General features: G+C 51.8%; 1 protein-coding gene across 1 annotated transcript; it reads left to right on the top strand.

The window, feature by feature from the left end:
* Window positions 1-8: 8 nt before the first annotated feature.
* On the top strand, window positions 9-12703 carry LOC119258047 (beta-defensin 109). Its single transcript, XM_037526562.2, has 2 exons — window positions 9-810; window positions 12408-12703. The coding sequence occupies exons 1-2, from the start codon at window positions 753-755 to the stop codon at window positions 12611-12613; spliced, it is 264 nt and encodes an 87-aa protein (XP_037382459.1). The 5' UTR covers window positions 9-752; the 3' UTR covers window positions 12614-12703.
* The last annotated feature ends 5489 nt before the right edge of the window (window positions 12704-18192 follow it).

Genomic DNA, 18192 nt, shown 5'->3' with positions numbered 1-18192 from the left:
TGAAGAGCAGAGGTGACCCAGTGGCAGTGAGGCCTCCCCACCCCCGGAAGATGTAGAAAATTCCTTTGCTCAAGTTGCCATCAGCCCCCCGTGCGTGATGGGAATATCTGCAAACCCGAGGCGTCCCAGGCGCCCTCTGGGGCACCCTGCGCGAGCAGTGGCGGCTCCCACCCTGGAAAGTGGACTTGGAAGACTGAGAGCCAGCACCGGCGGGCCCAGGCTGTCCCTGCCATCCAAGTAGGAAACAGTGGGTCTAGCCCCCAGCCCCGGAGGTCGTCCATTTTGAAAAACTCTGAGCCGGAGGGGGTCGCAGCTGCTGCTCTCCCCAACCCAAGCAGCCGGGAGAAGCGAGCACTGAGGAGGCCGGGGCTCCCAGGAAAGCCAGGGCGCATGCCCTGGGAGACGTCTGGTCACGGAGTGAACCGGCCGGCTTCCCAAGGGGCCTGACGTGCTAACTCCTGTCGCTCCTTGTGCTCAGCTTGACCCTCCTAGCGAAACGCTGAAGCTTCTGTTCCCATTTGACAAGGTTCTCTGATCAAAACTGGGCCCACGTCCTTATAACAAATGGCGTGTTCTGCACACCCAGGGCCCCCAGTCGCCTCGGGAAGGCCGGCCTGTGCCCGCAGAGACCACTAACGAGGTACAGAGAGGCCCTGCCGCTCCAGACAAAGACGTTCCGCGGGTGCCAGGGACGCAGACGGAAGTGTCTCTGCTGCTGGGAAGTGGAGCCAAGCCCGCGCCCCTCATCAGCCATGAGGAGTGCTGTCCTCCTCGTTGCCATTCTCTCCTTTATGAGCCGAGCCCCACCAGGTAACAGCCTCCCCTGTGCTGAGGCCCTGCTGAGGGCAGAAGGCCCGACACCCCAGGGGGAGCAGCGCTGGAGCAGAACCACCAGCCCCAGGCCAAGCAGGCGCTCACAGGAGACCAGGGAGGCCGGGCCGGGCTGGGCACCTGCCTCCCGGGTCTCCTGGCCCAGTCAGACGGCGTGACCTCAGATTGTTTCCAGCGTCCAAACCCCCTGACTCCAGCACTCAGGAGGATTTAACGAGGCGAGGTTACTATGTGCCCACATCCAGATAGCAGAATCGGCATTGGTCTAGGACTAAGTCTTGGTCTCCAAAAGTCCTCGCCTGGTGCAGCACGAGTGAGCTGTCCTGAGACACTGCGTGGGGGTGGCCGAAGCCAGACAGGCCCGGGCAGGAGGGAGGGCCGGGGGTCTCCCTGGAAGCTCTGCCGTGCGTCTCAGAGACTGACAGCTCGGGACACTGCCCCTTAGGCCTTCGCTCCCCTGGGCTTGAGTCTGCCCCTTCAGGGTCCAGCCCAGCCTCTGGCTTCCCCGCCTGCTCACGGCCGCCCGCACAGGGGTCGGAGGGGACGCTGCCGGGGCTCTGTGCTCCCGCGCTCAGCCCACAGGCCCCGTCCCGGTGGGAGCCCCAGCCTGGAAGTGCCCAGACCCCCAAATGGATCGGGGAAGTTCCTAGAGCTCCTGGATGTGAGGCTCAGGGAGGGATGAGCAGCTCCGTGCTCTGCGTCGGGAGAAACCTCTTCCTGAGGTGGCAGGGCCTCGGCTTGGGCGGAGGGCGCGTGAGTCGTGGCGCGTGCCTGTGAGGAGCCCCCGCGGGTATTTAAGGGGCTGGGGCGTGCTAGGCTCTGCGTAGCCTGTAAGAAGACAATTAGCACATTTTGCAGCAGAAAATCAAGGGGGAGGCGTGTCCTCGGTGAGCACAGGCTTCCTGCATCCTGCATCGCAAGGTCTGCTTGTCAGCAGGCAGGCGGCACCTCAGGTGGCTCTGGACATCCTCGGAACTGAACCGCTTGTGAAAGCGCAGCTCGTTGTGTGTGGCTCACCTCAGAGCAGGATCGGTGAGGCTCCAGTCAAAGAGTGCAGTTTCTACACAAATACGGAGGCGGTGATCTCCAGAGCAGAACCACCAGCTCAGGTCCCGGGCCTGGGAGACGGGGAGCGGGGGCGGCGTCCGCTGGCAGATCCCTGGCGGGCACCCCATTGGCACAGTCACTTGTCTCTGCCCCAGAAAATTACCCTATTTTTATCAGACATTTAACAGTTTCTCAAGTAGGTCGCCTTCTCGGGCCCATCAAGTCCATCTCTGAGAGAGCGAGGGAGGGAGGGAGGGGGGGTTGTCTCCCTCCATCTGCACGGGTCTTTGCAGAGAGATTCCACTTGGAAAACCAGCAGCTCCAGACGCTGGAGCTGATGTTGCGTCCTCACCGCCCGTGCGGAGGAGCAAGCAGGAGAAGTCTGCGCCGCTGAGCCCAGAGCTCTGAGGGAGGGCGGGGCCGCCCAGCTCCGCCTTTTGTCACTGAAGTACCCCGAGTTTGCCAGGTGTCTCAAGAGTGCCCAAACCCACCATTCTATGTTAAAGCAGGTTTTTAAGTGTTGGTTTAAGGAATCAAACGACCTCACCAAGGACGCGCACCCAAGGTTGCTGCCAGGCGCTTCCCCTGCTCATTCTCAAGAAGCCAGGTGGGCCAACAGGCCTTAGCGTGACCCTCTTCCCTCTGCAGCCAGCGGCAGCTTCAAGGAGGCCTGTGAGCATCCAACTAGCGCCTGCCAGGAATTTTGCATCGAATCAGAAGTCCAGGCTGGGCGATGTTCACGTGGCCGAGTTTGCTGCCTGTCTGTGGAGAATCAACCCGTGACCGACACTCCTATGCCCGCCTAGGGTGGGGCCTTCTTGAAGCTTTTTTTTTTGGATGTTTATTCTTTTGTTCTCAGCCTTCTTCCCTTTAGCCCCTTCCTCCCAATATCTTTTCTCATGAGACTCTTTGTGAAATTTCAAATAAAAAAGCAAAATTAGCCAACACAAGACCTATTTTAAAACTTTATATATTATCAGTTGTTTCCTGTTGGTTCCATCTTTCGATCGGATAGAAGGGACTCACGGGTGAAAATGACGTGTTGGATTATGGGAGACGGGAAGATGGTGTCAGGCGATCCTGGGAGACTAATCTGAAGCAGTGGTGGTGGTGGCCTGGGCACTTTGCTGCTGGGCCTGTGTAGGGTAAGGTAAAAGTATCAGGCGTTTCTGCCCTTCCGCCATTAGGATAGATGACAGAACCCTGCCGCCCCTAATGCATGCCTGATGGCGGCACCTGGAGTGGGGTGTGGGTGTATTAGATGGGATTCACCTGGGCTAAGACTTGGCTTTTAAGGGCGGCGTCATAGGGATGCCAGGAGAGCAAAAAGAGCAAGAGAGAGCGAAAGAGAAGCAGAGACCACCAGAGAACACATGTCTCTTCCTATAAGAAAGAGTGAAGACCTGCTGGGGCTGGGAGGCCTTCACCCCAGCACCCCTGCCTGCTGTGTACCCAGGAAAATCCCAATAAAAGCCTAAAAAGCCACTGAGGGCTCCAGGACTCCTCCTTTACCCCGTCTGCTCGGATCACAGAAAACCTGCCCTGTGTCATCCTGCCCCTATACCATCTCCCTACACACCACCAGCCCCTGCTCCACCCACAGAAGCAGCGGCTACAGACTAGTTCTCCCCGAAATACACACAATCTCCCTGACACAGCACACAAGGGGCCTCCCTGGGGCACAGGGAGTTAAGTCTCAGCACTATGAAGCTGTCCACAGCCACTGCAGCACGAGTTCAATACCAGGCCAGGGAGCTACTCACTCACATGGTACGGCAGACCTCTCCTGTCTTGCCCGCTGCTCCCCTCAGCAGTGTATTTCAGCAGATCTGCCTATTCTGCTCCCTACTCTGTCTCTGGTGAATCCTCTCATCCCCACACCTCTGGCCTGCACCCTAGTTCCTATATGCATAAATAAATCTTTAAAAAAAAAAAAAACTAATGAGTACAACCAACACTTGTTATAAAAAAAAAAAAAAAAAAAGACACAGCACACAAAATAACCTGAAAAGTCAATCATAGGAAGGGCCTCCCCTGGTGGTGCAGCAGTTGAGCACTGGGCTGCGAAGCTGCCCGTGCAGCCTCTGCAGCGCCAGTTCAATCGCTGGCCACTGGTGAGAGTCCCACATGGCACGCAGACCTCTCCTGCCGCCCGCTGCTCCCCTCAGCGGTATATTTCATCAGTCTGCCTGTTCTGCTCCCCACTCTGGCTCTGGTGAATTCTCTCATCCTCCTTCGCTTCTGTCTGTACCCAGTGCTTGTATAAAAAAAGAAAAAAAGAAAAAAATCTAAAAAAAAAAAAAAAAAGAAATCTCCCTTTAAAAAAAAAAAAGTCAATCATAGGAAGATGGGAAAATTCAACAAATGACACTTTGCATCCTCAGGGGGCTACTTCATCACACAGAGAGAACAGATCTGCAGAAATCAACACATTCCTGAAGATACACATGTCTCCTCCTATCAGATCAAAGTTCAGAATTTCCTTGACAAAGAAATTCAAAGAAACGCAAGAAAACACAAAAAGGCAATCAAAGATATAAAAGGAGACTCAGAAAAACAATAGAATATCCTGAGAAATAAAATTAACAAACAGATCGAAATTGAAGCTGGAAATGAGAAAATGACGGCGCCGAGTTCCAGGGCATGAAAAGGTCAAAAGAGGAGATAAAGAATTGGGGAGAGGGCCTCCCCGGTGGCACAGCGGTTGAGCGCTGGGTTGCGAAGCTGCCCTCGGCCTCAGCGGCACCGGTTCTATCCCCGGCTGCTCCCCGGCCACCGGAGGAGGGTCCCACATGGCGCGCAGACCTCTCCTGCCGCCCGCTGCTCCCCTCAGCAGTGTACTTCGGTCCTTCTGCCTGCTCTGCTCCCCGCTCTGGCTCTGGTGAATTCTCTCACCCTCCCGCGCTCCGACTGTGCCCAGTGCTTGTATAAATAAACAAACAAATAAATAAATCTTTTTTAAAAAAAAAAAAAAAGAATTGGGGAGAGCTGTGGAAGCAGAACTGACCAAATGGAAGATCATTGACCTCAAAGGCAATAATGCGCAAAGAATCCAAGTGAGAGAAGAAAGAGAAATACAAAGAAAAAAAGATGAACAAATACTTTCAGAATTATTTGACTCCACAAGGAAAGACAATATAGAATAATGGGCATCCCAAAGGGGGGCAGGGAAAGAGCAACAAAAACACAAAACTTATTTAAAGAACTAATAGAGGAAAACTTTCCACACCTGGAGAAGGAACTAAAAATACAAGTGCTTGAAGGCCAGGAGAACACCTGGTTACTGAAATGTGATGAGACCTTGACCAGCGACATAGTAGTGAAACTTCCAAGAGTCCAGGACAAGAATGTTGGAGCTGGCTAAGAGGAAGAAGCAGATAACCTATCAGGCTCACTCCTGCCTTCTCTGCAGAAACACTGGGCTTGAGACAATGGAATATGATCAAGATACTTAACCACTGCCAGCCAATGTCCTGCAAGGCCCTCCTTCAAATATAGGAAGATATAAAGTCCTTCTCAGACAAACAGAAGCTGAAGGAGTTTGCAAACCCTAGACCTCTCCCATAAGAAATGGGCAAAGGAGCGCTTGTGTCTAAATCAAAGAGAAGAATGTTCACAGAGGACTGAACGAGGAATAGGCAGACCCAGAAAGCTAACGGCAAGATGGCAGCAGCAGGCCTTCGCGTGTCAGCAGCCGCCCTCAATGTGAATGGATGAAAGCTGCTATTCTAAAGGCACAGAGGGGCTGGGTCAGATAGGGCCACTTGCCTGGTTATTTTAATTTTTTTTAATTTAGGATATGTATTTTTATTTTTAATGTTAATTTTTAATTTTTTACATCATTGTTCATTTTTAAACAATATTTGCTTCCCCCCACCCCCTCAGGTGTAGTCCCCTTAGAGTCTCCTGCCCCAAGGCACCCGTGCACCATCACTTCAGTCCCCTGTGCTCCTCCCTCCCTCCCTCTGATCGTCTCCCTGCCCCTCCCCTGCAGGATGGCTCTGATTTATGATTGTCTGTTTTTGCTTTGTTGTGTTTTGTACTGTTATTATTTTTTCACACTGATGTCTTATTGGGTTCCCCTATATTCCTGCTATAAGTGAAACCATCTGATATTTTTCTTTTTCCTTCTGGCTTATTTCACTGAGCATAATTTCTTCTAGGTCCATCCCCGTTGCTGCGAATGGCAGGAGTTTATCTTTTTTGATTGCTGAGTAAAATTCCATTGTGTATATATTCCACATCTTCCTGATCCAGTCATCTATTTTGGGGCATTTGGGTTGTTTCCAGGTTTTACCTATTGTAAATAGTGCTGCAATAAACAGGACTACTTATTTTAAATATTTTTATACATTCACTTCTTCGACATCTGACTGGAGAAGACCTGAAATGTAAGTGGCACCTTTGTCCTCCTGCCGAACTCGCACACTGTCACAGCACATGTGCTGGAAGGAGAGGCACACTTGTAGTGTTTTTAATAGTTTCTTTTTTAAAAAAAGATTTTATTTACTATATGAGAGCTGGGGTACAGGCCAGAAGTGTGGGAGGGTGAGGAGATTCACCAGAAACAGAGCAGGGAACAGAACAGGCAGACGGACCGAAAGCACCGCTGAGGGGAGCAGCGGGCAAGGCAGGAGAGGTCTGCCGCGCCATGTGGGCATCTCCCTGGCCTGCTGGGGATCAAACCGTTGCTGCAGAGGCTGCGGACAGCTTCAGAGCACTGCACTCAACCTGCTGTGCCACCAGGGAGGCCCAGTTTCTTCTTTTTTTTTTAAAAGGTTTATTTATTTATGCATACAAGAAGTGCAGGAGTGAGAGGATTCACCAGAGACAGAGGGGAGAGCAGAACAGGTGGACCTACTGAAATACACTGCTGAGGGGAGCAGCATGATTGAACTCATACTGCAGAGGCTGCAGACAGCTTCACAGTGCTGTGCTCAAGCCCTTGCGCCACCAGGCAGGCCCAACAATTTCTCCTATTAACCGAGGTAACACCAGGAGTCTCCCCATTGGGGCCTGCCACCAGCCTACTTGCTCCATTGACTGCCTGCTGCTGGTAACCATCACCTAGACGCAGCGGCTTAAAACGATACACATGCACTGTCTGGCCAGTTCACATGCCGAGGTGCACCTGAGTGTCTGACTCAAGGGCTCTGAAGAGGCTGCTGGCATGGCGCTGGCCTGGCCTGCATGTCCGTCAGGAGGCTGGCGGTGGGCGCATGCCAGGAAACGAAGACTCACCTGAGTCACCATTGATAGGTCTCGGGTCTTCACTGGCTGGTCGCTCGTGCCCTGGTGCCGCTTGGGTCTTCCCGCAGGGTGACTCAGAACACGGCAGCTGGCTTTCCTCAGGGAAACTAGGTGCGCCATCAAGAGGGCGAGAGGGGACGCCCAGGACGGCAAACCAGTGGTCCTCTGTGACCTGGCCTGGAAGAGGGTCCGACCGCGGCCGCTGCGCCTCGCCCACACTCCGGGGAAGGGATCTCACCAGGGCACGGACGCAGGAGCAGGGATCGCCGGCGACAGCCATACTAGTGACAGTCTCTCAGCAGGCTAGAGTTTATCCAAGCAGTGCAGTTCAGGCTAAAACAAAGTCCCCTTCCTAGAGGGAGGAGACAGAGGCCCTTGGTGATCTGGGCCCAGTGCTCACCAGGCGTCCTCCCCAGGCTGCGGTTACGTGTTAACAGTGGAGTCCAAAGAGCTTTGATTTTTCCTGTGTTTTCTATATTTCCATATTGTCTGTTTTTAATTAAAGGTTTATAAAAATCCATGAAAAGCCCACCGCATGTGAGAAGAGGTGAAGCACGCCTTCTGCATAGGCGCTGCATGTTCTGTATCTTTTTCATGAAGCCTGTGTGACATTCTCGAGACCCTCTCCCTACTCCCACCCTTGTTAACTGTGGCCCCGACAATCGCCACCATGTCCCCGGGCTAGTGTGGATCCGCTGATCACAGCGCACGCCCACCTAACTCCTCACTTCCCATGACGTGGGGGTGCCTCTGGGGACCCCGGTTGTTACTACGTGGCCGTCACACACACAGCAGCTCACCCACCCGGATGTCCATGTGCCTCTGGAGAGCAGCGGCGACCACGACGGTCCTGGCCGCAGACTGACCGCGCCCCTTCCTGCTTCCTCGCCCACTGAGCTCCGCGCGTGTCCAGGCCTGGCCCTGGCATTTCCTGCGGAGACAGGTCCTCTCGTCCGTTCGGCTCCACTAGCCAAAGGCAAACCACAAGCCAAGGGGACGGCATAAAAAGCCCCAGGTCGGCTGCGCTCGGCCACACCAACTCCCACCACCCCGGCTCCTCGCAGCAGCGCTCAGCCATGAGAGCCCTCCTGCTGCTCTCCGTGCTCCTCTTGGTGACGCTCCTGCCCCGAGGTAAGGGGGCGGCCGGCAGCGGGGGCTGTGGTAGAAGCTGCCTGGCGAGGGACACGAGAGCCTGGGATGTGTCACGCGCCAGCATCAGCAGCGCGGCCGGGCCTGGGTGGAGTGAAACGGGGTAACGGCTTTGCCAGCGACCGAGCTGACGGGCGGTCGCCTCTGCCCGGCTCTTCCTCTGCGCGTCGGCTCGTCTGGAAGGAGAGAGACGGGACAGACGCAGCGACTAAATGAGGCCGTGGGGTCTTTTTAAACAGCTGTTTTCCAGCCTTATTGAGACACGGCTCACAAAAACTGTATGTATTTAAGGTGCACGAGGGGTGATTCCATGTATGTATACAGATCTCACGCGTGTGTGCCGTCTAACAAGGGCAGCTCATAGAAATACTGAGTGGAAGAGCTGGGGTGTGGAGCACGTGGGGGCAGGCGGAGGAGAGGGGCCCATGAATGCATCATCCAAAAAAAAAAGCTTCAAGAAGGCCCCACCCTAGGCGGGCATAGGAGTGTCGGTCACGGGTTGATTCTCCACAGACAGGCAGCAAACTCGGCCACGTGAACATCGCCCAGCCTGGACTTCTGATTCGATGCAAAATTCCTGGCAGGCGCTAGTTGGATGCTCACAGGCCTCCTTGAAGCTGCCGCTGGCTGCAGAGGGAAGAGGGTCACGCTAAGGCCTGTTGGCCCACCTGGCTTCTTGAGAATGAGCAGGGGAAGCGCCTGGCAGCAACCTTGGGTGCGCGTCCTTGGTGAGGTCGTTTGATTCCTTAAACCAACACTTAAAAACCTGCTTTAACATAGAATGGTGGGTTTGGGCACTCTTGAGACACCTGGCAAACTCGGGGTACTTCAGTGACAAAAGGCGGAGCTGGGCGGCCCCGCCCTCCCTCAGAGCTCTGGGCTCAGCGGCGCAGACTTCTCCTGCTTGCTCCTCCGCACGGGCGGTGAGGACGCAACATCAGCTCCAGCGTCTGGAGCTGCTGGTTTTCCAAGTGGAATCTCTCTGCAAAGACCCGTGCAGATGGAGGGAGACAACCCCCCCTCCCTCCCTCCCTCGCTCTCTCAGAGATGGACTTGATGGGCCCGAGAAGGCGACCTACTTGAGAAACTGTTAAATGTCTGATAAAAATAGGGTAATTTTCTGGGGCAGAGACAAGTGACTGTGCCAATGGGGTGCCCGCCAGGGATCTGCCAGCGGACGCCGCCCCCGCTCCCCGTCTCCCAGGCCCGGGACCTGAGCTGGTGGTTCTGCTCTGGAGATCACCGCCTCCGTATTTGTGTAGAAACTGCACTCTTTGACTGGAGCCTCACCGATCCTGCTCTGAGGTGAGCCACACACAACGAGCTGCGCTTTCACAAGCGGTTCAGTTCCGAGGATGTCCAGAGCCACCTGAGGTGCCGCCTGCCTGCTGACAAGCAGACCTTGCGATGCAGGATGCAGGAAGCCTGTGCTCACCGAGGACACGCCTCCCCCTTGATTTTCTGCTGCAAAATGTGCTAATTGTCTTCTTACAGGCTACGCAGAGCCTAGCACGCCCCAGCCCCTTAAATACCCGCAGGGGCTCCTCACAGGCACGCGCCACGACTCACGCGCCCTCGGCCCAAGCCGAGGCCCTGCCACCTCAGGAAGAGGTTTCTCCCGACGCAGAGCACGGAGCTGCTCATCCCTCCCTGAGCCACACATCCAGGAGCTCTAGGAACTTTCCCGATCCATTTGGGGGTCTGGGCACTTCCAGGCTGGGGCTCCCACCGGGACGGGGCCTGTGGGCTGAGCGCGGGAGCACAGAGCCCCGGCAGCGTCCCCTCCGACCCCCGTGCGGGCGGCCGTGAGCAGGCGGGGAAGCCAGAGGCTGGGCTGGACCCTGAAGGGGCAGACTCAAGCCCAGGGGAGCGAAGGCCTAAGGGGCAGTGTCCCGAGCTGTCAGTCTCTGAGACGCACGGCAGAGCTTCCAGGGAGACCCCCGGCCCTCCCTCCTGCCCGGGCCTGTCTGGCTTCGGCCACCCCCACGCAGTGTCTCAGGACAGCTCACTCGTGCTGCACCAGAAGTCCCCAGCGAAGGAGTTTTCTAGAGGGTTAGGCCATACCCAGCCCAGACTCAAGCCTGCCCCTGTCGCGCCCTCAGCGTCTGTAGAACGAGTCTGGATTCTCCCTGGCAGCCGGCGGTCAGTGTTTCTGTGCTCAGTGACATGTCTGCCCTCTGGGCCCCTGCAGCCGCGCACAGCGTCCTTCCATGGGCAGGGCCCGTGGGGTGGGGGCAGAAGCGCCCACAGCAGGTCTCATGAGAAAGGGCTAGAGACCTGTCTCGCCTTTGCTAGCTGAGAAGGGCCTCCCGGGGCTCACAGGCAAGTTAAATAAAGATGTGATGACCTGAGGAGACCCCTATCTAGTGGGATCCAGGCAGTTTTAAGTGACCTTCTGGGTGGTGAACCCCTAAGGCTGCAGAATCCCAGCCACCGGTGAGCCCAAAGTGAAACTGTCCTATCCTGCCTGTGTAGGTGACTTTCTAGTGGACGGTCACTTTGAGGACTGTCGTGCGAAGGCAGCAGCTCTACGATAAAGTTGCCGCTCAAATGGCCTCGCCAGGACACTGGGTCAGGCTGAGGGAGGGGTGGTCAGACACTGGCCAGCTTGCGGCTGCCCGCCACCCGCGTCTGGGGCCATGGCAAGGTCGTTGAGAGTGGCCTTTCTCTTCCAGCTGCGAATCTCTGTGACTAAGAGAGATGTTTCCACTGAGCTGAGTGGAACATACTTAAATTTGGACAGAAGAAATACCTTCTTTCTGAGCTGCTTGAGACATGAAGAAATTGAGGGTTTATGTTAGTTCAGGACACACGAACCCCACAATTCTGCAGCCACACAATCTGTTTCCCTGAAACCTTCAAACCTACACCTTGTCGAAACAAATAGGGAAAATGAGATGAAAAAGATAAAATACTAAACATTTTCAATGACGAATTAGAACTTGGATTATGTTTTCCACAAGAATCAATAGTTCTGGTGTTTTTTAATGGAGGCAGCAGCGGCTGACAACAGTGTGTGCCGCTGCGGCAGGGGCTGGCTCCTCATGCGCCTGTCCCGGCCCCTGTGCGGTCCTCTGCGCCCTCCCCACACTGCTTTCCCCCCACCCAGCCCCTCGGGCGGCCTCCTTCTATAGGCAGATGTGGGGGGTGGGGGGTTGGGGGTGGTTGCTGGTTCGTCTTTGCCTGGCCCTTTGTTTTGTTCCATTATGTTGCTCATATGACTGACACCACCCAGAGTTTGTCTCGCTCCTGACTTACTCCGCTTCGCACCCCCCCACCCCACTCCCACCCACATCAGCAGGTGGAGCATTTAGGTCACTAAGGGAACAGAAGCCCCAGGAGGGGACTGCGGGCTCCCAGGCCCTAGCAGCCATGCATGATGCTAATCCAGTTCTGCCATCTCATGTCTCATCAAAATCATCTCTTCAATGTGTTCTATCCGCACAGCCCTCCTCTTGGTGTGCGCCCAGCAGAGGCTTTGCTCTGGGGCTCTGTTTGCTCGTAACCCTCTCTCGTGGCATCTGCCCGTCTCCGCGCGAGCCTCACCACCTGTACCCCAGTTCGAAGGGTACGTGCTTCCAAGACCTCTGCTCAGTCTGTCACCTCCGTCGCCCACACCGTGTCTGATCCATCCAAGTATTTTGTTGTAAACACACTTTCTGAAATTATCAATCTATTTCTGTAAAGTTAGATTTTCTTCTACAAATACAAGTCCTGTGAGAGTAAGAACCGTGCTTACATTTTCACTGCTGTATTATTTGTACAAAGGAAAGTTCCTGGTGAGCAGAAGGCGCTCCGTAAATGTTCATTGGAAATCCACTAAACAGTGAAATAAAGAGGGAGGAAGGATTCATTTTACACATCCCCTCGTTCACGTCAACATTTACCAAAGTACTTTTTGAATCGAAGTTAGCGATGCCAAGAACTTACCAAACAAGGAGGCGGGTTGTCAGCCTGTGGGCCTTGGAGTGTCAGGAACAGTGACAAGGGGGCTGTTAATAGTTGGTGCATCCAGCTTCTTTCTCCAGCTTCTGTGCTCATACCAGAACCTTCTGTCCTCGCGCTCATGAGTGTTAATGGTTCACGTCACGTTTCTGGGCTAAGTATCTCACTGGTTCTTTTTTCTGCAGTAAGAAGTGGATTGGCTTCTGCTGTAAACCACTGCATCAATTTGTCTGGCATCTGCAGAAGAGACACCTGTAAAGTAATAGAGGACATAATCGGTGGCTGCCAAAGACGGTGGAAATGCTGTCGGAGGTGGTGGATTCTCATGCCCATCCCAACACCAGTTATCTACTCAGACTATCAGGAGCCGCTTAAGGGCAGGATGAAGTGAACTAGGAAAAGCTTCCAAAGGAAAATTCTCACATCTAAAAATAGTGTATACAAATTGAAGACTTCCAGCTTTACTACCAATTTCTATTATCTTTTGTCAATACAAATAAACTGATTTCAAATCTAGACAGATGTTACTTCTTTGAGTCTCAACTTCAGATGCAAACAATCTCCTTCAAGCAAGAAAATCCATTTATTTTAACAAACATGGTTTTTAATTTGTTACAGAAAGGCCACAGTTCTCACAAAAACGTTGCAATGGTGAAGCTGTATTATCCAGGGCATAATCAAGGAAACACAGGGCACCAAGGCAAAGGCAGAACAGAGGAAACCCAGGAACTGTCAGGGGGCGGGAGGGCCGCAGACAGGGAGGGAAGAAGACTGGAGGAGCCAGGAAGGGGCCACGCGGTGACTAACACGTGGAGTGAAGTGTATGCAGCTGATGGGACAGGGGTGGGGACGAGAAGGGGGCGAGAGGACGACAAGGCCAGCAGGACTGGGTACGAAACCCTCCACAAGAGAAAGCCCCACCAGGGACCTCGCCTGCCATTCCCTGCAGCGTCCTTGGCTGGCTTTGACCTCAGGCTGATGTGTTCTCCTAAGGGTGTTCGCTCTTCACTTGTCGGGAAGGCCTTAGAGATGATTGGCGCGAATTCTCTAAAAATTTGGTAAAGCTCACCAGTGAAGCCATCTGGTAATGGGGTTTCTTCACTGTGATGTTTCCATGACCAGCTCCGCCCTTGCCAGTAATTGGTCTGTTCAGAATTCCTCTTTTCTGCAAGTTGTATGTTTCTAGACTCTACCCACACCCTCTGGGTTGCCCAGCTTCTTGGCATGTCATGGGCATAGGAGCCTCTTAGGAGCCTTTGCATTTCTATGCGCCCGGCAGGCATGGCCTCTGCTTATGTTTTGTTGATTTGGAAGGCTTTTGATTCCGGTTCAGTTTCCTCACTGGTGATCAACTTACTGAGCTCGCCTATTTCTTCCTAACTCGGTCTTGGTGATTTATATGATTCTAAGAATCTGCCCTTTTCTTCCTGGAGATCTGATCTGCGGGCAGAGAGATGCTCAGAGTTTCTTCGGTCCTTTGTATTTCCATGGTGTTTGTTGTCATTTTGTTAGGGGAAAAGGATGTCCTGAGTGAATTCCATACAGGCTTTGTGGACGCCCCCCCACTCCAGCAAGACACTGGGAACTACAAATCCCATGATCCCCAAAGGGAAGTTGCAAGGACCTGAGGGAGGAGTTAAGCAGCCATTTTTCTCTGTTTGTAAATAAAACCAGCCACGTGAGTGGGGTCTGGGTCACTTGGCTGGTGCTCCTGGCCAGGCAGGTTTGGTCTCGGTGGGTCATTTGGGATTCCAGGTCCGTGGATCGGGTAGGACACATTTAAGACTTTATCTCCCTCTTTTCTCCCTGAGTTGTACATTTCCTCATTCCCCTTTCCTTGTAAATAAACCTTTTGTTAACCTTTGGTGTGTGCCTGCAGTGTAAGTCCCTTTTAAGTGCATGAGTGAGAAACCAAAGTCAGGCAACCCGTTTTAGAGTGGGGTTGTCCTGTAACAATTTCTCCTCTTTCATGTCTGATTTATTTAGTAGAGTCTCCTCACTTTCTTAGTATAGGAAAAGCTTTGTTCATTTTGCTTATGGTTTCAAAGAGTCAGCTTTTGAATTTAGGGGTCTTTTGTCTTGCATTTTGCTCTCTATTTTATTCATGTCCAGTCTAAATTTGTATTATTTCCTTCCTTCTACCGCCTCTTGGCTTTTTTTTTCCTTCTTGTTGTAGTTCCTTTGGGTCAGGGTTAGGATGTTTCTGGAGAACTGTGTTTCCATTTCCTTTCTTTACGAGTCTGTTTTGGTTTCTCCACCAATGCAGTTGTTGTTTGGCAGCATGTAGTTTACTCGCCACATGTTTGTGATTTTTACAGCTTCCCTCTTATAGTTGATTTCTAGCTTATACCATTGTGACTGTAAAATATTCTGTGTGATTTCAGTGTAAAACAGATGCTTTGAGACTTGTCTTGTGTCCCCACGTGTGACCTGTCCTTAAGGAGTGTGCACTCTGCTGACTTAGGTCTGGAGGTCCCGCAGCTCTGGTTATTTTCAATAAGTTTGTTTTTTTTTTAACTTTAAACTTGAGTTTAAGAAAATTCTCATTATTACCACATTACAGAACCTCACTTTGGCTGCATATTTCCCGTCACCGTGACTTCTACCTGACCTGCTTGTGTTTCCATGATGTCAGTTAGTGACCTTGTACCTGCACTCAAAGAAGTCCCTTAAATATTTCTTGTAAAGCGTGCCTGATGATGATTATTTATTTCAGCTTTTATTTGTTTGGGAAAGTCTTTTTCTCTCTTATAGCTTATTTTTCCTAAGGCTGAGGATAAAGTTATCTTTCTCCAGAGAGAACTTGTTTTGTTTTTTTTTTTTTTAAACGGGTGGACCACTTAAGTGTAATTATCTTAAAAACTTTGTTCTCGTATCACATCAGACTAAAGATCTCACCTTCACAGATCCCCGAAACATGTTTGTTTGATTGTAACTTCTTAACGTGCAATAATGGACATATATACACATAGAGCATAAAACACACCCAAAAATAGAAACTGAAAAGGATACCATAAAGCTGAAAAAAAAGTATTTTTCTCTCATGCTATTTTCTACTATAAGTAAGTTGGATCTGATGGCAAAACACAGACTTCGGGATGATACGGGTCTAATCCTTATGTCACAGAGTCATCGTAATTTTGAAACTTTCTTTCTGACGTCTTATCAGAGAGGCTTAGACGGTCACTATTTATTTTTGTGCCACCATCCTTGATACCCCTTTGCACTGTTCTCCTACCCCCTTCCCTCTTAACCTAGAAATTTCACCTCCTTTATCAGTCTCCACTAGTTTTTATAAGTATTTTGTTTTATCGAATTATCCACTATTGGTCATTCTGACTTGCTTTACTACATACCATTCCCTGAACTCTCCATCCTGCTATAAATGGCACCGTTTAATCTCACCTTATGGCTGAAGTATCCGGCGCGTGGCTACGGTCCTCTACCCCCCGAGTCCTCGCTTGCTTCCCTGTCCTGGGTGCTGCAGGTAATACTGCAGTAGGCACTGTAGAGTATATGATCTAGGGGGTGGTAGGTGGGTTCAAGCTCTTTGAATTAAAGACTTAAGTGTAAGATGTGATATCATAAAACAAAACACAAGGGAAAAGCTCCCTTTTTAGTAAAGGTGCTTGTTTTGGTAAAGATTTTTTTTGATACGCCTCCATAAGCACAAACAGCAAAAGCAAAAATCGATCAGTGGGACTACATCACACTAAGAAGCTAAAAGCTCCTGCATAGCCAAAGAAAAAAAACAACGAAAATGCAACCTACAGAAAGGGAAAAAATATTTGCAAGCCACACCAGATGAAGGGTTAGAATATATAAGTAGGTGTGTACATATAGCTCATCCAACTCAATAACTTAAAATACAAATAATTTAAGTAAAATACTGAGCAGACAACTGAACAGACATTTTCCCAGAGAACACACACATGTGGTGGCCCACAGGCACACAAGACGTCGCCCCACCCCACGGATGATCAGGAAAGGCAAAAGGCACATCACAACCACACCTGTTAGAACGATCGTCTCAAGAAGAGAGAAAAGTGTCGTGAGGTCTGAAGCAAAAGGAGTCTTTGTGCACTGTTGGTGGGGTGTAGACGGGCTCAGTCACTATGGAAAACACTGGAGGCATCCCCCCAAAAAAAATGAAAAATTGAAGTACCATGTGACCGAGTAATCCTGTTCTGAGGATGAACCCAAAGGCAACGGATGCAGGAGTTTGAAGAGACCTGCGCTATCCCGCGTCCGCTGTGCCGCCACTGCGCGGGTTGGCAGGGGTGAGGGCTGAGGACAGCTGCACTGGGATGGCACTCAGGGGTGGGAGGAGAGGGGCTAGGGTTAGGGCTACAGGTGCGGAAGCTGAGGGCATATTGCTGAGCAATAATACGCCCAATAAGTCAGACAAGGACAAATGCTCCATCATGTCACTTACACGTGGAATCTAGAAACGCCAGCTGGTGAGCACAGGGTAGAATGGCGGCTCCCAGAGGCTGGAGGTGGGGAGGTGGGGGAGGTGTTATCTAGCAGCACAAACACAGCTAGTACATCTGGAATCTAATGTACCACATGCTGGCCACGCAGGCCCCCTCCTATCTGAAAGCAGGGGCCCCAGGAAGCCGTCCCTGTGCTTCAGGTGGAGCCAAATGAAACAATTGCCGTTAATTTACATGGAAAAATCATGAGCATGCCCTGACCCGCAGATCACCTCCCCACAGTAACACCCCGGATGACACAGGCCTGGACCAACACATGCAGCAGGAGCAGGCTCACGCGTCAGCTCCAAGGAGCTCAGGCTGCTCGCCGCCCTCAACTGCCGCCAAACCACGCTGACCCTGCGTTGCTCCCCCTTGGTCATAGAAACAACAGTCCTCCCCGGGTCCTTTCGGCTGGTGAACACATGCACTGATGCAGGGAAAAGTCAGTGGCAGAACTACAGATTATCTTAAAAACGATACAGCCAAGCATAGTGTGTGTAGACTTGGAGGTTGCTAAGAATCTAGGTCTCAGTTACATCACAGAGAACGGTGATCACGTGACCTCGTGGAGGTGTCCCCCCACCGCAGCAGGCAGGTGTCAGGGGGACGTGTCGGTGCCTCTGTACACAGTGTCATGTGTCGGTGGCGGTTTGATTTAAAAAAAAAAATAAACACATGGGTCTCCCCGGTGGCACAGTGGTTGAGCGCTAGGTTGCGAAGCTGCCCACAGCCTCGGCAATACCAGTTTGATCCCCGGCTGCTCCCCAGCCACCGGGTGAGGGTCCCACATGGCGCGCAGACCTCTCCTGCCGCCCGCTGCTCCCCTCAGCAGTGTACTTCGGTCCTTCTGCCTGCTCTGCTCCCCGCTCTGGCTCTGGTGAATTCCCTCACTCTCCCATGCTTCTGACTGTACCCAGTGCTTGTATAAATAAATAAATAAATAAATCTTTAAAAAAAAAATAAAAATAAAAATATAAACACATCGGCAAACATAAAAATGACCAAAGGAAGTAAAAATAAAAATATATCAAAATTTTCCCCATAAAAGGAGCTTCAAATGTTATAAACATTTGAAAGTTTCTAAGTGAAAAAAATTTTTCAAGACTTATTTTTATTTATTTATGCATACAAGAGCTGGGGTACAGGCCAGCGGTGCAGGGAGTGAGAGGATTCACCAGAGACAGAGTGGGGAGCAGAACAGGTGGATTGACTGAAATATACGCAGGGGAGCAGCGGGGAGACAGGAGAGGTCTGCTGCACCATGTGGGTAGCTCCCTGGCCCGGGATCGAACTCAGGCTGCAGTGGCTGCTGATAACTTCGTAGCGCTGAGACTTAACCCCTGTGCCGCCAGGAAGGGCTTATAAGTGAAAAATTTAATGAATTTAGACAAATGTCATGAAGCCATTGATCTGTAGGTAAATTAGATGAGTTGATTTTAGGTCAATAGCTTCTTGGCCAAAAGTGTGTCCTCAGGCTTCCAAGACTACGTAA

Source organism: Talpa occidentalis, unplaced genomic scaffold (genome assembly GCF_014898055.3).
Source record: "Talpa occidentalis isolate TD23 unplaced genomic scaffold, MPIMG_talOcc4v2.1 talOcc4.4, whole genome shotgun sequence".
Taxonomy (NCBI): Eukaryota; Metazoa; Chordata; class Mammalia; order Eulipotyphla; family Talpidae; genus Talpa; species Talpa occidentalis.
This window is presented reverse-complemented; position numbering and strand designations above follow the sequence as displayed.